Genomic DNA, 20,865 nt, shown 5'->3' on the forward strand with positions numbered 1-20,865 from the left:
TTTTTCAAGACTGTAAATATTTTATAATTAAAGGAGCTCTGGGGTAAAGAAGTCATCTTTAAGAATGTGTCAGAGAACCATGACGTACATCTACAAAATGGGTACAAGGCTCACTGAAATTAGGAGAGAAGCTGGGAGGAGTCCCACAGGAAGGGCAGAGTCATCCCGTAAGCCCTTTCCCAGATGGGGAAACTGAGGCCCAGGGGTAGCAAAGGGACTTGCCCGATGCCACACAGTCAGTGAAGGACCATGCTTAGCTTTCTCTACGGTACTGAACTGTTTGGTGCAGGGGGGAAAGGAATGAGGAGGCTGCCCAGAAGAGGCTTGGGGACAGGAGGAGGCTGAGAGGGTATTGAGACCACCCAGGCTGCAGGAGCCCCGTGGCAACCGGAACAGGTGCAGGGTGGGAAGGAGGAAGAGGAGGGGAAGGGAGTTTGCTGGGGGAGGGGCACATCCCCGTCTTCATCAGAGCGGCCCTTCAAATCACTCCAGAAACCTTAGCATTTATAAAAACTGGCAGATTTATTCCGTAGGGGCCAATTTTTCAAGAAGCTAAAGGTGAAGGTGGGAGAGGGGAGGTGTCCTCCCCTTTTCCTTTCTCCCTCCTTTTATTTTCCCCAGGGGGTAAAAATGGCCTGGCCCCCAAAACCTACCCAAATAAAAAAAACAAAACAAACAAAAAAAAAACAAAACTGAGGTTCCAAAAAGTTACAGCATCTTAATTCCTCATAGAAAAGGGGAAGGAGCCAAAGGGAAGGGAGTTCCCTGGGGTGGAGGGGTGGAGGTGCCCCCAGCCTGGTGGGACACCCCCCCCTCTTAAATAGCTGCCCCAAATGGGACAAGCTTGGGGCACAGCATTTAAAAACTCCCCATACCCCATTTTATCAAAACCAAAGAGAAAAAAAAATTTCCCTTTCCCCCCCAAAAAACCTAAATATATATATATATTTTTTTTCTTAAAAAAACAAAAATTCGAAGGCATTAAGCGTTAAAGTGAATCTAGAACAAGGGAATGTGAAATTCCCTCCTTCCTCCCCCCTTACCGTGGGGTTTATTGGTACATCCCCAGCGGAGGAACCAGCCCCAAGGAGAGGGGAAGGACCAAAGGGAGCAAAGGGTGGGGGCCTCCCCAGCCAATCAGCAGCCAGTATGGGTGTGGGCACGGTGCCAAGGAAGCCACACCCCCTTGGAATTTTCCAAGTAGGATGGGGAGCGGGGACATCGCATTCCTGTGTAGTCTTCAGCCAATTCCAAGTCAAGTTGAGGCAGGGAAAGCAGGGTGACAGGCGGGGTGTGCAGAAAGGACATATGGGATTTTCGGGAGCCCTGTGGTCAGGGGGAACCCCGCTTCCTCAGCTCCTGGACAAATGCTGGAAGGAAACAAGGGGCAGAGGTCAGGGGAGGAGCCTCTTCCCCCTTCCCTTCCAGAACAGGGCTCTCTGCAAGGGATGCCTCCAAAATAGACATTTAAAATTTAAAAAACCGCCTCACCTTCAATGATTTCCTCTTTCACTTTCTGCAGTTCCTTCCTCACCTCTTCCAGAAGCTCCTGGAAATAATGGGGTGTAACCAGTCAGGAAGGGTACCTGGACTTGTAGAAATGAATCCTCCCTTTCTTAATGACTGAAGGGCCAGAGGAATAAGGTTCAAGGACCACACACACACACACCCCACCCACACACACACAATGACATCACTGATAAAGCCATAGAGTGACTGGAGAATTCTAGGGGAAAATTCTGGATCCTTGGAGCCAGATGAAAAGTACTGGAGAACATCCAGTACCGGGGTTGGCAAATACATTCCAGTCTCCTGCCAATTCCAGTTGGTGATGGATGGCTGGGGCTGGTGTGCTGGAAAGGACTCTGGGTACTCCTCAGGAAGGAGCGCAGTGATAGATTAGTAAGGTCTGTCCGGGCACTGGCAGAGGAGGCTGTGGTTTCAGTGTCCTCCCGACCCGATTGAATCCCTCCATGTCTCGGGTTGGAAAACGGAGGTTTCAGAGGCTTTATCATGGAATCACAGGGCAGGCCAGCGGCAGCGTTTGGACCCAGATCTCCTTGTCTTCCCGTGGCCCCTTTCTAGCCCCCGATTCTCACCCCTGGCCCCTCCCCTGAGCTACCTGTTTCACTCTCTCCAGGTCTGACTCATCACTGGAGCTGGGCGTAGAGGGGTGGGCCTCGGAAGTGGTCACGGAAGACGAAGACTTCATCCTAGGCGAGTAGGTGTGGTTTGGAATAGAAATGAGGTTAGAGAGAGGGTCCGTCTCCCCTGCTTCCCCTTCCAAGGGTCACATGGTGTTCCTTCCTACAAAGTGGGCAAATCCGACTATTTACGGGGGGATGGGGCCCCAGCATTGATGGCCCACCTTGGCAAGGTTGTGCTGTTCTTTTCCCAGGGTCTCCGCACAGATTCTGGGGGAAAGACAATGAATCGGGAAGATCAGGGGCAAGGAAGGTCCTGCCTCAATCTCCACCCCCTAGCTTCATCAGCCCCTGTTCAAAGAACCGTCTCCGGAGACCACAATCCCCAGCAGTGTTGGCACAGACTCCCCCATGGAGGGGAGGGGGCGGGAGGGGCGTTCCGGGTGAGAACAGGGCATCCTGACCCATAGCTCCTGTGGCCGGACCGGCTCACTCACCACTCTGGGCTGGGACTCTAGCCTCTGGCTCCTCCTGCTGGTGGGAAATAAAACTGTCATGAGACGGGCGGCTCGTTCTCCTCCGCCAGCTTCAAACCCCGCCCATTCCTAGCACACCCCCACCGCCCTCCCCAGTATCCCTACCCGAATGGTACAGCCTAAGGTGCACGTGGCAGGAAGAGCCCCTAACTCACATTGGCAGATTCATCCTTGGGGGGTTTCTCCCCAACTTGTGTGGCTTTCCTTCTGCAGGAGGGACAGGCAAAAACAGATGGCTTCAGCCCTCCCTCAGCCACTCGGTAGCTCTTAACCAGAGTTCTAGAAAGGTGGATTCTAAGGCGTAGAGTTCTGGAATTCTCTAAAACTTGAGTTTTAGAAGTTAAAGAGAGCGCTGCTCTCCAGCTGGTGTGCGGGCCTCACACTGCTCCCATCTGGGAAGCACAACGCGCTAAGGGTGGAGGGCTTCTGTCTTCCGCTGCTTGGGATTCTAGGAATCTGAGTGTCCAAGATGCCCAGGCAGGATCTCCTAAGGGGAGACCTCCTGAGGTCCTAGAATTCTGGGTTTTAGAACATTCTAGAGGCTACCTGGGTGGTTGCAAACCTCAGCCATCTCAGGAGAATGGAATCTCCAGCATGAGATCCCAAACCTGGCTGTCAAAGAGGGAACTTTCACCCAAAGAAACAAACGCATTGGGAATCTGAGCCCTCCCCCAACCCGGCCCTACTGAACTGGAATCTCCAGGTGATGACTGCTGGTCTCGGGACGCCTTCCCAGAGCTTTCCAAGGCACTGACTGCTCCAGGCTCCAGGCTCAGGCTCACCTCCGGGCCAGCATGGCGTTCATTTCTTCCATCAGCCCCCCGCCCGTGCTCCGGCCGCTGTCTGCTTTGGGGGCTGAGGGCCCCGCTGAGGCCTCCTCCTGCTGGAGAAATTACAAAGAGGAGGGGGCTTTATGCGCAGGCCTCTTGCCCCCCCCCCCCCAGCCCTCCTGTGACACCCCCCCACCCCCCCCTCCCCAGGGCAACTCTGGCCTCATTCCATTCCCATCAGGGCCCCGTCACCCCACATCCTGCGGGACCTGGCCCCCTCACCTTGCTGACTTTCCTGAGTTTGGCTCCGGCAATGGCGGCCGCAAGGCCGGGGGCCCCAGTTCCGCCGCCACTGGGGCCTTGTGCTGTGGGGAGAGGGGGCGCAGGGGGCGGGCCTCCCCCTGCTCCGTGCCCTGCGGCCGAGACCCCTGAGGGGGACACCCCAGGAGGTGGGGGGGGACCCGGAGGAGGGGGAGGCCCTGGAGGGGGGGGCGGCCCCCCAGCTGGAGGAGCAGGTGGGCCTCCTGAAAGAAACAGAGAAAGAGGGTGCTAAGAGAGAAGCCTGGCCCCTCGCTGTCCAGCTGGCCCACCCCCTCCTCTGGGGAGTCCCGCCTCCACGTCCCCCCAAGGCCACCACCAAGCACTCACCTGCATTGGAGACCCGGCGCTCCATGTGCTCCGGCGGGCCCGGGGGCTGCCTGAGAAGGGGCGACAGAGCTGCTATCACTCGGGGTCCCCGAGGATGGCCAGCAACCTCTCGGCTTCTCTCTCAGGTCTCCGGGGGGGGCTGACTGCCTTCCTCCCCCGGGGGCCCAGGAAAGAGTTGGGGGGAAGGGCAGGGACAGGGAGACCCAGACGTGAGGCTTCTAGTCATCAGACCCTCAAGAACGTTTGAATCACAAAATGCCCAAGATCTTTTAAAACGACCGACTTGTGGACTCTGGGAATGTGGGGACCAGGATTTGACGGGGTCAGAAGGTGCTGCAACCCTGGGTGTGGGAACTTCTCGAACTCTCCAGGAGGTGGGGTTTTCTGAAAGCCCTTCATTCTTAGCCCCCTGGGAGTAGGAACATTGGGGAAACAAAGTGGGAGAGTGCCGGACTCTGGGAGTCAGGGGTTCTGGAACATCCTAGAACGCTGGTGGTGGTAAGGTTCCCCACCCAGGGGCTGGCCCCACCTTTTCTGCTGTTCCACCTCCTCTGGGGCAGGACCGTTCTGGACAGACCAGGTGGAAGGTGCTGCTGGTGGTGGCGGTGGTGGAGGCCCCCCTCCTGGAAGGTGAGAGTGAAAGGGTGGTGAGTCAACCCTGGAACTCGGCCCCACCCAGCAGCTCTCTCGCTCAGCTCTCCCAGGAATCTCGCCCGGAGGCTCTCGCTTCCTTCTTCCTCCAGGACCCCGACCCTCGGGCTGGGGTGTGGGTTGAAGGTCCCCCCACCAGCCTCCCTTGACAGAACTGGTTCGAGCCGGGTGCTGTGATGATGCCCAGCGAGGGCAGCGATGCCCATGGGGCCGTCACCTACCCCGTGTCTTGCGGACCAGAGTTTGCACGAACCCCGCCAATTCGGGCTGATTCCGGCGTCCAGGTTTTTAACCACCGTCACCGCCACTCAGACCCCAGCCCAAGAATGCCTTTCCCAGAAAGGTCGAGAGCCTCTTCCTCACCCGCCTCCAAGCCTCTGGTTCCCACAACCTGAACCACCCACCGTCTTTTTCTGTGCCCCCAGACAGGCAAGCCCTTCCCCCGCTGGCACTGAGGTTGCCCCGGGAAGCGAACCCCTCTGCCATCGGGGTATCTGAAGTGCTACGGTGGCCGCCCCGGACGCCGGTCTCCTCAAGCCCTGCTCCTCAGTGTATTGTCTGTGCACTGGCAGCCCCATATTCACCGGGGCGCTTACTACAAATGCAGGGGCGCAGGCCCCACCCCAGCTCACCTGAACTGGAACCCACCTCTACCTACACACCCGGGGGGGGGGGGCGGGGGGGAGGGCAGGTCCACGTTTCACACTGATCAGAGGTCTTTTTCTTCATAGCGATGCCAGAAAACTAACCGATGACGTATCACTACAATGGGCACCTAGTGAAAGGGCACAGGGAGCCTTCTGGGGCCTGGAAGTATCTCTGTCTTGATCGGGGAGGCGGTCACCTGGGAGTCGCGCGTTTTACACATGGGTGCATGTAGGGCACAGAGGGGCCCGTGCAAAATCCTCACCGTGGAATCTCCACGGTAGCGGTGAGTTAGCAATGAATGAGAATGGGGCTAATTTGGGGCGCCTGGGGGGCTCAGTCGGTTGGGCATCTGACTTCAGCGCAGGGCGTGATCTCACGGTGTGTGGGTTCGAGCCCCGGGTGGGGCTCTGTGTGGACAGTTCGGAGCCTGGCGCCTGCTTCCGATTCTGTGCCTCCCTCTCTCTCTCTGCCCCTCCCCGGCTTGGGCGCGCTCGCCCTCTCAACAATAAATAAATAAACATTTAAAAAATGGGGCTAATTTGAGAGCGGTAAAGCGGCAGGGCTCAGCGGTCCCCTCTGCCCAGTTTCAAACCTTCCAATGCCTCTAGGGCGCTGGCCATGCCCGCGGCGAACTGTGCTGCGTCCTCCTTGCTCCCGAAGTTGAGGCCCCAGACCTGGCGGGCGTCGCGCCACTGGTGGAAGCTGGGGGTGGCCTGGTTATACTTGATACCCCGGACAATGGCACAGTTGATGACCACCTTGGCAGGAGGGGAAAGGCGGGTGAGGATGCTGGGGGCAGCGGTGGGGGGCAGAGCCCGCACAGGAAGAGGGAGAGGGAGGCGGAGGCTTCACCTGCTGGTCTGGCTGCATCTTCCAGCCGACAACCCGGAAGGAATTGGCCGTGGGGTTGTGGTAGATCTGGACGCGGCTGAAAGCCTGGGGGCCCGTGCCTGCCGGCACCCATCGCTTGTTGATGTCATCGTAAAGCATCACGGTGGCCCAGCTGGAGCAGATCACGGTCTCACTGCAGGGTGGGGGGGAAGGAGAAGGGCAGGTTAGCACAGCCGAGCACGGGCCCCACCCTCCACGGGCTGGTCACCTCCATCTGGGTCCCCCGGGGAGATGTGGAGATTCACAGCGTATGAGGGGGAGACAGGCCTGCAGGGAGACCGAGGCAGAGACTGAGAGAGAGAAGCAGACAGGTGGGACAGAGACAGACTGAATGGAAGGGAGACAGACAAAGAGGCCAACTGGGAATGTGAGGGAGAGGAAGAGTCAGACGGATAGACGGCAAGAGACAAATGTACTGACGGATGTGGGGAGACGGGTGAGGGAGGGAGAGCCAGAGACAGAGAGACAGGCGGAGGGAACAAATGGGAAGACAGGGGCTGGGGAAAGAGACAGACAAGCACCTAGTGAGTGAGGAGAGACAGGCAGACAGTCCGAGACAGACGGACGGAGATTCAGGGGAGCGGGTAAGAGTTGGACACACGGGGGCTCAGGAGAAGCCGGACAGGGGGGACCCGGCAGGAGCTCTGCGCAGCACTGGGGACCAGCCCCCGCCCGGTGCTCTCAGACCCGGTTTCCCTGTCTCTGCCAGGGTGCTTGACCACCCCCCCTCCCCCACAGCCCTCACTCCCCGGCTCAGGTCAGGGGAGGAAGCGGAGGCTCAGGGAGGGGAAGGGTGAGGTCTGCAGTGGGCGGAACATGGACGCTAGATCCCAGGCTCTTCCGCCCCATCCATCCGGCCCCCGGGCACCAGCCGCCATCAGCAGACGCTCCCTGTTCTCTCAAGCCTATGTCTTGGGCAGTGATCCAGACAGCCCCGGCCCCACCCTCTAGGGCAGTAGACAGTCCTGTCCAGGGACAGTGCCAGCCCAAGGCCAGGCTTGGGGTGCTCAGAAGGAGCACCCGCCCTGGCCTGGGGGTTAGGGAGGACTTCCTGGAGGAAGTGACATCTGACTCAGCTTTGGCAGGGAGGAGTCAGGACACCAGTTCTGAGTTCAGGATCTGATATTCAGAGACGTGGGTTCAAATGCTCCCTGAGACGCCTACTCCATGTGACTCAGGCCAGCACCTTCCCACCCAGGTACTCATCTTCCTTGCCTGCAAACTGGGGAAATGACAGTCCCCACCTCCCGGGGCAGTGGGAGGAGTAAGCGAGTCTGGGCACAGACAGCCCTTGGCAGAGTGCCCGGCACGTACTGAGTGCTTAGTAACTGTCAGCATCCCTTTCACGGCACCCTGAACGGACACCCCTGGGGAGTCAGACGGCCACATCTCCCCGGAGCCCCCATCAGTCCTGGAGAGGTCCCATGCCCCCTCCCCCAGTGAGGGAACTCAGGCTCCCAGACGGGAAGTGACTTGCCCAAGGTCACACACAGACCAGAGGGAAGCACTGGTCCCCACCCCGCCCCGCCCCACCCCCAGCAGACTTTTTCCTGAAAAGAGGAAGTTGGTGGTCAGGGGTTTCCGGGGAGATAAATTATACTTGGCAATGGTTCTGCCTCTGCCAGGGCTGGGGGCTGGGGCGTGACGCTGACGTTGTAAAAGACAGGGCAGGGAAAGCCCCTCAGCAGGCCCAGGCCCCGGTTCCTAGGCCAGGAAGCTGAGCCCCCCGTTCCCCCTCGCACGTTTATGTAATCGCAGCGCCGCCCTCCCATCGGGCACTAGAGCCGGTCAGGCGCTCTAAGCCCTTTGCAAAGGGACACCCGTTTTATGCCCACGGCAGCCCTCCAAGACGGGCACTATTTTCTCTTCATTTTGCAAGTGAGGACTATAAATGGAGGCCCAGAGAGGTGGAGTGACTTGGCCACGATCACACAGCTGGTAAGCAGCGGAGCAAGGACTTGAACCCCCGCCACCTGGCTCTCAAGTCCGCGGTCGTAGCCACCGGGGAGACTGCGTGGGCCCCACCCAAATATCAGGTGCTGTTTCCAGACAAGTGCGGCCTCGGGGACTGTTTCTGGCTCCCGCTGCCCCTGGCAGAGCAGGGTTAAGGCCTCGCCCACACCTGCCACCCACACCCAGGGCAGACTCTGGCCAGGCGCCCGGGGCTATGGTTGCCACTCCACCCTGCCTGCACTTTGCTCTCCCAAGCAGCCTTGCCCTGCTGAGTCTCTGGCCCGGCTGGAGAAGCGGGGAGTTGACCCTCTCCAGGCCACAGCGTCCCCGTGAACAGCAGAAGGATCTTATTGAAACACAAGTCGGATCGTGGCCCTTCTCTTCTCGGAAGCTCCCGCGGCTCCCGCAGAATAAAAGCCAACTTCTCTCTGTGGCCTGTCTGATCCGGGTTCATCTCTGATCTCATCCCTTCCCTCCCTCAAGCTCGCTGTGCCGGCCCCACTGCTCTGTTCCAGCCCCGCAGTCGGGCCCTCCTTCAACATGCCAGACACATTCCTGCCTCGGACCTGTGCACTTCCTCATCCTGGGTTCTCGTCTCCTTCAGGTCTCCCCTTAGATGTCACCTCTTCCGGGAAGCCCTCCTCAACTACTCCGTCTGGAAAAACTCCTCCCTCTCATCCCATGTTCCCTGTTTCTCAGCAGGGATCCTACCTAACAGATCCCTGTCTCCCCTACCAAACTGTCAGGACAGCAACTCTTTTCGTCTCTGTTCACCGCTGTGTCCCCACAACCTATGTACCTGGCACGTAATGGACGCGCAATTGTTGCCAATTCACCAAGTAGTTGTTGATCGTTAAAGGGAAAACTCTTAACGAAGGCGCCCACCTTTATGGGTTAGCCTGCGTCCCAGACACTGTTGTAGGTACAGAGCCCCAATTTGCCCAATGAGCCTTGGGACATGGGCTCTGGTGCTTTACCCGTTTTACAGATGAAGCACTATGGGCACAGAGGGGTAAAGACACTTGTTCCAGGTCATTTGGCAAGTTAAGCGGAGGGGCTCCTGTCTGTACCCTAGCCTACCCAAGTTCTTAGTCTCATTTAAAGAGGAAACAGCTAAGCTGAATTTTTTTAAGAGGCAAGGTATAAAGAGGTGCATATCAGAGGTTTAAAAAAAAAAGGTGACAGGATATAAATACATCTGCACACAGGGTGGTGAGGTGATATAGGCAGGGGCTGCTTCTCAGGAGACTAACCACGGCCGGAGGGCCCCTGGGGGCCTGAGCAAGGATGGGAGGAAATGGACGTTTAGGACGGTTTACCCTTTTGAATTGCTTATTTCTTTTTTCTTTTTCAACCCTGGGCTGGTGTCACCTATAAGACGCTGCTTCGTTACTCAAGTTCAAAAAATAAAACTGTAAACCAGGCAAAAAAAAAAAAAAAAAGCTGGAATGGAAAATCCCACAGCCCGGGCAGCAGGGAGTGAGTTTGAAACGGGGTCCGCCTGATTCCCCCAGTCTCCCGGGGTCTCGCACCCTTGATCTGACACGAGAGAGCCTTAAATCCCAGCCAGCCCAGGACCCATACCTTCCCGTAAGTCCCTACATTCTGGAAAGTGCTAACATGTGGTGGATGACAAAGGGCTCAAGTCACCCCCGTGTTATGTGGCTTCACCTCTCTGAGTTGCAGTTTCCAGCCCTGGAAACCGTACCTCACCGGGTTTGCTGTAAGGATTCAAAGAGATAAGAAAAGCCCAGAACTCAGGACCTGGGACTTGGTACTGGCTGAACAAGGGAGTCAGAACAGGAAGAAGAGGGGGGCGCCTGGGTGGCTCAGTCGGTTGAGCCTCCGACTTCGGCTCAGGTCATGATCTCAGTTTGTGAGTTCGAGCCCCGCGTCGGGCTCTGTGCTGACAGCTCAGAGCCTGGAGCCTGCTTCGGATTCTGTGTCTCCCTGTCTCTCTGACGACCCCCCCCCCCCCCCCCCCCCCCCCCCCCCCCGTTCATGCTCTGTCTGTCTCTGTCTCAAAAATAAATAAACACTAAAAAAATTAAAAAAAAAAAAAAAAAAAAAAGAACAGGAGGAAGAGGGCTCCCCATCACTGAAGGCAACCACGCATAGTCACTCTGGTTTACTCAAGCCTTCCAGATTAGAGGCTTGCCCTTCCCTCCCCTGCTTCATTCCCCCTCAAGATTCACCCCACAGCCTCCTTAAACCATAAAACTTGGAATCCAGTCCCCCCAGGCACATACCGCCTTTCCAAACTACAAACCTTGGAAGCCATCCTGGATGAGGAACCAGGTCTGTGGGCTTGTGTGGGTTCATTCTAGTCCCTCCTCCCCCAAAAGCCTCAGTTTCCCATAAACGAACAGGAAGAAAGGGTTCTTTTTGCTTCTCTGCATTATCTTAAGTGTTCATACAGCAAAATCACGTTACTTGTATTTTTTTTTTTTTAAGAGCATTAAAAGCCCTGAGACGGCCTTGAGTTCAAATCCAAAGTTGCCTACTTCCACAGACTTTAATAGGTGATTTACTTAAACTCTCCGTGCCTCGGTTTTCCCATGGAGGGGGGCAGTCATAATACAGTGCCTGGCACTGAGTAGATGTCTGATCAAATGGTCTCATTATTTAAAAAAAAAAAAAAAAATTTAATGGTAATAATAATTACCATAACTGGAAGAAGAAAGAAATGGACCCAAATACTTGAGTCCCTTCTGCCCCGAGACTCTCAGACCTCTGCCCCCTTTCTCCGCCTTCCCAGAATTCCAGCTGAGTCTCCGACACAGCACTCAACAAATATTTGTCAAACTGGGAGAAAAAGAACTATATCTTGTAATTTTCCATTTTTTAAAAAAATTTTAATTTTTTTTAATTTTTTTTTTTTTTTTTTTTTTTTTTTTTTTTTAATTTTTGAGACAGAGAGAGACAGCATGAGCAGGGGAGGGGCAGAGAGAGAGAGACACAGAATCTGAAGCAGGCTCCAGGCTCTGAGCTGTCAGCACAGAGCCCGACGGGGGACTGGAACTCAGACTGTGAGATCCTGACCTGAGCCGAAGTCGGACGCCCAACCGACTGAGCCACCCAGGAGCCCCGGAATTTTCCGTTCTAACATCCTCTCTTCAGACTGCCCCCGAGACTCTCCCCAGCCAAACCAGACAGAAATCAGAAGATCCCAGTCCCCTCCCTTCCATCTACCCTGCCTATCAATTTCTGATGGATCTGGGGCCAGGCCTGTCTCTCCATGAGCCTCAGTTTCCCCAGCTGCCCTCAGGCAGAGGCATGGGTCTTTTTGAATGCTAGCGGTCCTGGGAGAGGGGGCACGGCCCAGGAAGTTGGGTGTGGCCATCAGCAGAGAAGACCACCCCCCTCCCCCCCCCCCGGAGGTGGGACACGCTTTAGTTCAACTTCTGCCCCCACCCCCCAGGAGGTGGGAGGTTTGGCCGCATCCAACAGTAGGGGGGGCCCTGTGGGAGGACCAAGGCCTCTGGGACTGGGGGAGGGGGGTGGGAGGCCGGCCCAGACGCTGCTCCTGCCCTTTTACGGTCTCACAGTGAGTGAGGCAGCACTAACTCGGACATCCGCCATCCGCCTTCCACGGGCCTGGGACCGGAAACGCGAGGGGGGGGGGCAAGGGGCGGAGCTGGGGGGGGGCAGTGGGAGAGGAGGGTCCCCCGGGAAGAGGGTGAGGGAAGAGAGCCTGGCTCCCCCAAAGAAGCCCCCTCTCCAGGGCAGACCTGGAAGAGACGTTGCTACAGTGGGGGTAGGCAGGAGACCTTGAGGGTGTCTGTGGGTTTCCCCCTTGCTCCAAATTTTCCTACAAGCACTTTCACATGCGGAGGGGACTCTCTAACGGTCACCAACAGGAATGCCACTCGTAATGTCAGAGGGCAGGGGCATGGGGAACGTGAGGGAAGTGGGAGGACGTGGGCACCAGGGGGTTAATCCCCAGTCGTCCCAGGGGCCTCCCCCCTGAAGCCGGGGGCTTTGGGGGCAGGAAGTCCCCGAGAGAGTGGAGGAAGGGAGATAGTATTGTCAGGCTCAGGCCCCAAGGGAGAGATTATGGGGGGCCGGGGGAGGGGAGAATGGGGGGAGGGTCTACTCCGGTCCCCCAGCCCACACCGGCCCCGCCCTCAGGTGAGCCCAGGAGTTCTCAGGGAGGCCCAGGTAAGACAAAATCCCCAGGTCCTTTGGGCCCCCCCCACCCCCAGGATTAAATTCCTGGGAAGAGAGCTGGAGCTGTCTTGGAAGCCTGGGTCCCAGGGGGAGAGGGCTGTGACCTTGAGGCTTCACAGCGTGCCCCCTCCAACCCAACAGCTCCGGATGGCCAGGAAGGGGGGCGGTGGTGAGAGCAGGGGGAGGCGCGTGGCGGTGGGGAAAGCAGCCGGCCCACTGCGCTCCTTGCCCGCCCCCCCACACCAGCTGTCTCGACAGGTGAGTCAGGAAGACAAAGGCCCCTCTTCCCCCAGCTGCCGCGCCCCCTCCCTCCCCAGGACCGCGCAGGTGGGGGCGACGGGCCGCCCTTCTGGCCCCGGGCCCGGGAGCCGCCCTCCGCGGGGAGCGCTCGGGCTCAGTCCTAGGCACAGCTTGCTTAGAGCTGAATGTGGGTGGGGAACGGCGGGGGTGGGGAGTCCCAACCAGACCCCTCGAGGCTGCGCCTGGGTCTGTGGGCTCGCCCGCACCAACCTCCACAGGAGGATGAGGGCCCCCCAAATTCGGGGGGGGGGTGAAGCACCCCCGAAGTTAAGCGAGGTCCCACTTGAGAAGGCTTTTTCTAGAGTCATGTAACGAGAGACCCCCCCCCCTCAAACCAAGGTCTACGTCTCGAATCTCTCTTCCAGGTTCCAGGGACCCCCAAAACCAGTCCCCCCCCAATCCCTTCTGGAGCCCCAGTTGAGATTGTGGGGGGTGGTCCGAGCCCTGCCTAAATCCTGGCCTCCACGCAGGGAGTATCTGCCAACTTGGAGGTTCTCTGAAAAAGTCTTTAAGAAATTCGGGAGTCCTCCGAGCGCCCCCAAATCTGAGGGCTCCCAGGAGAACCTCAGCGGCACCACCCCGAGCCTTAGGAGTCACGGCGAAGTGGTCAGTAACTGGAACTCGTCCAAGGGGGCTCGGCCTCAAATCCGAGGCCCCCAGTGCCCTGTCCCCAAATTCCAGCCCGGAGCAAGCTGGGGGAGGGGGACAAAGGCGGGGCGAGGAGCCCGCGCGGAGCGCGGAAGGGTTTGGAGGCAGTTCGAGGCTCACCTCATGGCTGCTCAGCGGGCGGGCGGCGCACCCACGGGTGGGTGCTCCCGGGGCGCCCCTGGCTCAAGGTTCAGGGGTTCGGGGCTGGCTCCAGGTTCTGCTCAGTCTCCCCCAGGGTCCCGCCCCATAGAGTCCGGCTTCCTGGGGGGAACGTGGACGGTACCGGGCCGGGTCCTCAGGCGCCTCCTCCCTCTGGAGGTTTGGTCGGGGGTCCCTGCGGCAGAGAGGGGGTGCGGCGTCCCGTCCCCGGCGCGCCCCCTCGGCCGGCGGCGGGTACAATGTTACTCTTACTACTGTACTTCTCTTCGCTACATTTCGTTCCAAAATTCCACTCCCCGCACCCACAATGCCCTGCGCCTTAAAGGGGCCGCGGACACCTCAAGGCAGTTTGGGGGGGGGGGGTGAAGGGCGCTTAAAAGGGCAACGCGGAACCCTAGACTTCCGCTGTTTACCTCTTCCCCAACGTTATTGCATGGGGATGCATGCCGAGGGTCGCCCCCAAATTACGGGGGAAGTTTGGTGGAGGGTAAGGGTTCCTTCCTGGATCCCTCGTTCTCTCCCACGATGGAAATTCCTAGGAGGATCTTAATGGGGACACAATTTCTTCTCACCCTCCCCTTCGACTTCTCCATTTCTTCACATTCTGCTTAATGGAGGGGGCGGGGGAGCGATCTGGTTAATCCTAGATTCACTCAAATTTTCTCCCTTAAAGGCTACCTTCAGACTCCCAAAGTTCCCTTCTCTGCCAATTTATGAAGGGTTCCTGCGGGGTGAACCCCTTCCCCAGCACAGACGGGGGCGATGGGCCTGGAGGGCCCCATCCCTCTCACCGCCCCCCGCCCGCCCCAGGAAGGTGAGGAGGAAGTGGGCCGAGGGGGCGCGGCCGGCCGCTGACTCACAGCAGCGGGGTGGGGGTGGGGGGGTGCGGCGCTGGACCTGGGTGGGGATAGGACTCCCGGTTCCTGTGTGGATAAAGCCCCTGGCCCCCTCCCCACGCACGCCCCGCCGTGACTCAGTTTCGCCCGCAGAGGATGGCGGGATCATCCAGCAATCGGAGGGCGCGGAGGCAGGGGCACCCACCCTAGTGCTAGCTTCTGGGAACCCCCTCCCCCACGCGCCGGCTTGGGGCTCAGCCCCGACACCCTCGCAGGCTTCCGCAGCAGGTCCCGCAGGCCCCGCCCCACGTGACGCCGCTAGTGGTCACGCCCCTCCCGTAGAGCGCCACCTGGCCGGGGTGAGGTGCCTTAGGCGTGGGCAGGATGCCTGGGAAATCATCGGTTCAACGGTTACAAATGGGTAAACTGAGGCCTGGAGGTAAGGAATAAATCTGGTCCATAGCCGTCTTGTCTTGCCTGAGCCCTCAGAACCCACAGTGGTGTTTGGGTGCAAGGTATGAGTGTAAAACCAACGATTCTCGGGGCCCAGCCGACTAGATGAGGGAATCGCTTTCCCAGCCTTTATGCTAGCCTGGTCCCCTCTACCCGGACGCTGTGCTCACCTCCTTCACCTCATCCTTCGAGGCCATGCTCTGACAGATTTCATCTCTGAAGAACTGAGTAATCTTCCCTTCTCTACCCCGCTCTGTGAGATCTTGAACGCTGATCCGTCTAGGTTATAATTATTTCCCACTGTGTCTCCTAAGCTGCGAATTCTTTGGGGGCAGGGGTGGACTTGATCAGTTTCTGCCTCACTCAATCCAGCCAGGCCCAGAACAGCAGCTCAACACATACTGATCCAACAGAATGGGAACCCTCGTTCTGTGTGACCTAGGGCAAATTTTTTCTCCTCCTGAGTCTCAGCTTTCCCATCTGTGAAATGGGAGGGGTAGCGCTTCTGTGTGCCGCCTGCAAACTTTTCTATAAAGGTCCAAATAGCAAATAACATGCCTCATCTTGAAAATGCCAGGTTCCATCCTGTTTCTAGGCTTTTGCCCTGGCTACTCCTTCTGTCTCGGAACACTGTTCCCTGGGATATTTGCATGGCTGGCCTGTTCTCTGTCATGTCTCTGCTCATGCTCAGTTGCCCCCTTCTCAGAGATCTTCCTTGATCCCCCTGTCTAAAAACCCAGGTGGAAAATTGAGTGGCTATGGGGTAGGGTAGGGGACCGAGAAAGACTTTTCATTGTATACCATTTTGTACCCTGTGAATTTTGAACCAAGTGAACTTATGACCCATTCAAAAATTGAAAAACCAAAGTAGCCCCCCTCCCCCAGACATCTCATCACCTTGCCCTGTTTTATTTTCCTCGGGACACTTATCAGTGTCTGAGATGATATATCAATTCTCTTGTTCTCTGTCTTCCCACACACTAGTTGGTGGGTCCGTCAGGGGTGGGAATCTCAGTGGTTCTGCCTGGGTGATGGCTGTGAGCCGGGTCTTACACACAGCAGGTACCCAATCCATATTTGCCAAATGAGAAGACAAATAATGTTGTTGTTGTTTTCTACGAGAGAAATTTATTTTGAGTTATATAATTAAAATTTAATAGTAAATACTCTCCCCAATCTCCCCCTAAAACAAATGAAAAATAGGAAAGGAAGAGGTTATTGAACTGTGCGATCTTTTTTGTTCTTAAGTGTACTTATTTACTTATTATTACTTTTTAAACGTTTATTTTTATTTTTGAGACAGAGAGAGACAGAGCATGAACGGGGGAGGGTCAGAGAGAGAGAGGAAGACACAGAATCCGAAGCAGATCCAGGCTCTGAACTGTCAGCACAGAGCCCGACGTGGGGCTCGAACTCACAGACCACGAGATCATGACCTGAGCCGAAGTCAGACGCTCAACCGACTGAGCCACCCAGGCGCCCCACTTATTATTATTTTTTTGAGAGAGAGAGAAGAGTGCGTGCAAGTGGGGGAGGGGAAGAGGGGAGAGAGAGAGAGAGGGAGAGAGCGAGAACCCGAGCACGCTCTGTGCTATCAACATAGAGCCCGATGCAGGGCTGGATCCCATGAACTGCAAGATCATGACCTGAGCTGAGATCAAAAGTCCGACCCTTGACCAACTGAGCCACCCAAGCACCCTGAACTGTGTGATCACTTAAGGGTCCATTCAGCCCGAAAATACTTCAAAAACATTGGATTTGGGGTGGTTTGATTTTTGTTTTTTGTTTTCAGATGGTGAGTGGAATTTCCCCTCTCATGAGACTTTCTGCGAGAGGGAAGTAGGAGAAGGGGAAATAAACATTCTGGGGTTCCTCCATCGGTTTGTCTTCCTTCCGCCGATCTGTGTAGCTGGGGAAAGGGAGTTTTCTTCCTTAGTGACCTTGAGGCCCCAAGTGGCAGAGGGTCCCCAGAGGGCAACAGCTGTCAGGCCTCCAAGTCCAAGGAAGAGTTTGAATGGGTGCCAGTGGGTTTTCTGGCCCCATTTGGGCCCTTCTGTAACACAAAAGGTGGGAAATGGCCAATAGGAACCTTTTCTTGGGTCTCTGTGTCTGCTCCCCTGTGATCTGGAAGCCGTGCTCTTGTTTTCCTTTGAGGGACTGCCTTTCCCCATCTCTCAATCCATCAGGTTTGGGTGGAGTGGACCTCAGCCTGTGGCGCTTGGGGTGGGCATGTGACCCCAGCCTGGCCAATCAGAGACACACTGACTGGTCGGCCATGTGGTCCAGTGTGGCCAGTGAGTTCTCAGCTCCCGGGAACCTGGGGTACTCCCTCCACTGGGGATGTTGGGCTTCTGGGCCAGGAGGCTAGTGCTGCCACTCTCTGCTACCGCATGCGGAAGTCCACGCAGAGCAAATAAAACTAAGAGATGGTTCCTGATAACGTTATCTGACAACTGGATGTAGTCATGCCTCGAACTCTTCAATTACTTGACCCATTAAGTTCCCTGTCTTGCATTCCCAGGTGGAATTGGGCTTCTGTCAATTACAACGCAAACAATGCTGACAAATACATCCTTCTGCTGCTGGGAAACTATCAACAGTCCTCTCCCTGAACTGCCTTCTCCGCCGTGCAAAGGACTGCAGGCTTGAGCCCCAGCTCCCTCCATCCCATTGAGGTGGTGACTCCCACCCCCCCCCCCCCGCCTTCGTTTATGTGGTTCCACCCCCCACCTCTTGGGACAGCTCCAAATTCTTGTAGGCTACGTGGGACCAATTCACCACTTCTCTCCTCCGAGACCCAGACCATCCTCGGAGACATCCCAGTGGTTTCTGCAGCACACCCAGTCTTTGGGATTGGTCATAAACATTCCTCGAATTTTTCTGCCTTACTTATGGATGAAGGGGGTGGTGTTTGGGATGATGCATGGGGCTTTACAGAGCAATGCAGGGGACACATTTGTTGGGAGGAGGAGCAGTCTTCTCTGCTTCTGCATCACCCCACCCCCGCCCCGCCCCGCCCCGCCCGTGCCCTGCCTCATCGTGTCTAGCACATTGCTTCAGGGCCAGGAGTGAGAATTTATTAACATATGAGGCAAGTCCCTTGTCTCCTCTGGCCTCAATTTCCCCAACACTAAAGGTAGGAGAGCTGCGTCACATGTTTCTAAGAGAAACATTCGAGAACAGAGGGTGCTTACCTGCCAGCGCCCTCCTGAGGCCTGGCAGAGCCGAGAATAAGCTTCAGCAATGACAGCGACCCTGGAGAGCAGAGAGAGACCCTCAGGAGGGGATCCTCCTTCTAGTACCCCTCCCCCCATTCCACCTCACCGCACCCCGACTCACTTGCAGTAGAGCCCTCCCCCAGGAGGTAAATCTGGGATGTCCTCTGAGGCCAGAGTCCTGAAAACCGTGTTCAGGCTGGGGGGCTCCTGAGCAGAGGAATACAGCTCTGAGAAAGAGGCAAGGATTATGGGAGTGTCCTTGCTTACTGGCCACCCCTCCCGCTATGCTTTTGGAGCCTGCTCACCAGAGACCCTGCGGCCCAGGGCTGCGTCCAGCGCCAGCTCCTTCCTGATTGCCTCCTCACAAGGCCTGGGGGCCCCGGGGAAGCAGACCAGGACGCAGGTCATGTTGTCCAAGCTGCCCTGGGGAAAGTGGAGAAAAGAGAGCCCGGTGGGACACGGTCGAATGCCCCAGCACGCCTCCACGCCCTTGGAAGCGGAGCCTCCCGACAATCTCAGCGTTCTAGTGCCCTCTTGCCCAATCTGGTTGGACACATTTCTCTCAAATCTTGCCCACCTGCCAGTCTAACGCAAGCCCTCTCCCCAGGACCAATCACCTAGACCACGCCCTCTCACTGTCCTAGCCAATCCCCATCAGAGAGCCACGCCCCTTCTCCGAAGCTCCTCCCACTGCTGTCTAGCTGCTCTTCCTTCTGGCACTAATCATACTTCAGGACCCAACTCCTAAATCCGAGGCAGTCCCGTTCCAGAAGGCCACGCCCTTTCTCTCAAGTCCCTCCCACTTACCTATCCTGCGTTACTGCTCTCCCATCTTGACTCAAGGCGGCCCTCAGTCTCCACCCTCTCCATATTTTGGTCCTGCCCACTCCGGCAGGCCACTCCCTTTAGTGGAGTCCTATAAACTCTGGTTGAGGAAGCCTCTAAAACTCCCTCCTCCTTAGATCCTTTAACTTCTTCCCCTCAATGACTCCAAGCCCCGCCCCGAGGACCTTGCAGAGACACGTGTCCAATAGCTGCGCGCAGAGAAGTTCCGGGGCCAGGCCCAGGCAGAGGCGCGATGCCACCAGTCTCGCCAGGGCAGCGCCAGACATCGCGTCCCACACACCGTCAGAGGCCAATAGCATGAACTCGTCCTCAGCCTGGCGAGCCAGGGCGGTCACCTCAGGCTCCGCGGAAACGAGCTGCAGCTCAGGAGGCCTTCCCGGAGCCTCTTTGTAAGCAAAGTCGCCCAGGGCCCGGGATACCGCCAGAGAGCCTTCGAGGCGCCGGCGGCGGATGGTGCCTCCCGCGTTGTGGATACGCTCGCGTTCCCGAGGCCGGAGAGGCCGATGGTCCTCGGTGCTGAAGGCCACAGCGCCGGCGCGACTCAGCATCGCTCGGGAGTCACCACAGTGCGCCAGGTACAGAAAACGCGGGGAGACGAGCAACGCCACGGCGGTGGAGCCCCCCGGCTCGCCACGAGGCCAGAGCGCACGCAGGCGCGCGTCTGCGTTCAGGAAGGCTCGACGCAGCGCCCCGCGCACTCCCTCGGGCTCGTCGGGCGCGGTGCCCAGCGCCTCAAACACGTGGCCAGGCAGGTGGCGCGCGCCGAAGAGGGCGGCTCGCGCCCCGCCGTGGCCATCGAGGACCGCGAAGAAAGCCCAGCCTGGGGGTAGCCCGGGCAGAGCGAGCCAAGCGCAATGCGCGTCCTCCATGTGCGCGCGCCAGCCCTGCACAGCGCTCGCCCCAAAGCGCAGTCCCCAAGACGCGGCCGCACCCCCGTGTGGCCGCTGGAAGCATCGCGGCGCGTCCAGGAGCGACCGAGGCCCGTCGTGAGTCCTCCGTCCCTCCTCCTCCTCCTCTTCTGCCTCCTGTTCTTTGCGAGCTGACCAAAGGAGACATTCCAGCAGGCGGGCAAAGGCCGCCATCCTTCAGCCCTGGGATCAGGAAGCCTCCACCCTGCACCCGCCCCCCTTCGCCCCCCCCCCCCCGCCCCGCCACCACTCCATTAATCCCCTCCACTGTGAGATTTTAAACCACCTAAATCTCCTTCCTATGTCCTTGACCTGCACTCGAGTTACTAGAAGGGATTGGACTCCTGGGTGTCCTCTCTCCTGCACCTTCAAAGCGAAGGTTGGGATCTGGGTCACGGAAAATCATTAAAAAAATTAGCACTTACCACGTGCTACCACGATTTTGCATCCTCTCCGATTTAGTGAAGAGGAAACTGAGTCATAGAAGTAAACAGTGTTGCAGGGAAACGAATTCTAGAATCAGTGTTTTCCACTTTGGGTTTCGGGTCCCCAACCTTGCTCCCTCTAAGCTCCGCCCACTTCCGTGGTCCCGCCCCCAGCCTCAAAAATCTTTAAATCCTTTCTTTTTTAGTTCGACCCCTCCACTTCTGGGTCTTGCCCCGGGACTTCAGTTGCTTCTTTTCCAGTTCCTGTCCATCCATTCAAGCACACAGCCTCAGACATCCTCATCTTCTCCGTTCTAGCTCCGCCTCTTAACTACAGGCTCAGCCGCTACTTTGTGGTGAGCCAAAGCTGGCCTCCTCTCGGTGGGTTACGCCTACCTTCTGGGCCGTGTCCCCAACCCTGCATGTTGTTATGTATTTTCTCTAGGCCACACCTCTACCTCCTGGGTCTTTGACCCCGCCCAACTACCTGCATCATTCTAAATTAATTTAAGCTCCACCCATATCTGAGCTCCTCCCCTTTTCTCAAACTTTCGGAGTAGTTTCCCCTGCCCCCTTTCCCACTCCCTCTTAGGATCTCAGCTCAGACCCTACCTCAGAGCGGTAGGATCTTTATACCCTCTCCTGAAAACCTCCCCTGGCT

General features: G+C 57.3%; 3 protein-coding genes across 19 annotated transcripts; 1 reads left to right on the plus strand and 2 right to left on the minus strand.

Annotated features, from left to right (window-relative positions):
* Positions 1-503: 503 nt before the first annotated feature.
* On the minus strand, positions 504-13,978 carry LOC122209163 (vasodilator stimulated phosphoprotein). 5 transcript variants are annotated; one of them, XM_042920884.1, is made up of 13 exons: positions 13,932-13,978; positions 6,250-6,421; positions 5,990-6,155; positions 4,628-4,721; positions 4,099-4,148; positions 3,733-3,974; positions 3,463-3,560; positions 2,836-2,887; positions 2,642-2,675; positions 2,369-2,414; positions 2,123-2,213; positions 1,492-1,549; positions 504-1,370 (listed from the first exon to the last, which is right to left on the minus strand). In XM_042920884.1, exons 1-13 carry the CDS (start codon positions 13,961-13,963, stop codon positions 1,333-1,335), a joined length of 1,173 nt encoding a protein of 390 aa, XP_042776818.1. In that variant the 5' UTR covers positions 13,964-13,978; the 3' UTR covers positions 504-1,332. The 5 variants fall into 5 exon arrangements, with proteins under 5 accessions (XP_042776818.1, XP_042776815.1, XP_042776817.1 ...); XM_042920881.1 differs by having other exon boundaries at positions 2,642-2,678; XM_042920883.1 differs by having other exon boundaries at positions 3,463-3,563.
* On the plus strand, positions 11,268-17,825 carry LOC122209166 (collagen alpha-1(I) chain-like). 10 transcript variants are annotated; one of them, XM_042920887.1, is made up of 4 exons: positions 11,268-12,372; positions 12,553-12,669; positions 14,238-14,332; positions 17,329-17,825. In XM_042920887.1, exons 1-4 carry the CDS (start codon positions 12,298-12,300, stop codon positions 17,417-17,419), a joined length of 378 nt encoding a protein of 125 aa, XP_042776821.1. In that variant the 5' UTR covers positions 11,268-12,297; the 3' UTR covers positions 17,420-17,825. The 10 variants fall into 10 exon arrangements, 3 of the variants coding, with proteins under 3 accessions (XP_042776821.1, XP_042776823.1, XP_042776822.1); XR_006197471.1 differs by having other exon boundaries at positions 11,268-12,669; positions 14,192-14,332; XR_006197474.1 differs by lacking the exon at positions 12,553-12,669 and having other exon boundaries at positions 11,268-12,402; positions 14,192-14,332.
* On the minus strand, positions 16,502-20,001 carry PPM1N (protein phosphatase, Mg2+/Mn2+ dependent 1N (putative)). Of its 4 annotated transcripts, none has more exons than XM_042920877.1 (5): positions 19,036-20,001; positions 18,331-18,448; positions 18,147-18,252; positions 18,002-18,062; positions 16,502-16,860 (listed from the first exon to the last, which is right to left on the minus strand). In XM_042920877.1, the coding sequence occupies exons 1-5, from the start codon at positions 19,951-19,953 to the stop codon at positions 16,792-16,794; spliced, it is 1,272 nt and encodes a 423-aa protein (XP_042776811.1). In that variant the 5' UTR covers positions 19,954-20,001; the 3' UTR covers positions 16,502-16,791. The 4 variants fall into 4 exon arrangements, with proteins under 4 accessions (XP_042776811.1, XP_042776813.1, XP_042776810.1 ...); XM_042920879.1 differs by having other exon boundaries at positions 16,775-16,860; positions 18,147-18,232; XM_042920876.1 differs by lacking the exon at positions 16,502-16,860 and having other exon boundaries at positions 17,824-18,062.
* Positions 20,002-20,865: the final 864 nt, after the last annotated feature.

The sequence above is a fragment of the Panthera leo genome, chromosome E2, assembly GCF_018350215.1.
Source record: "Panthera leo isolate Ple1 chromosome E2, P.leo_Ple1_pat1.1, whole genome shotgun sequence".
Taxonomy (NCBI): Eukaryota; Metazoa; Chordata; class Mammalia; order Carnivora; family Felidae; genus Panthera; species Panthera leo.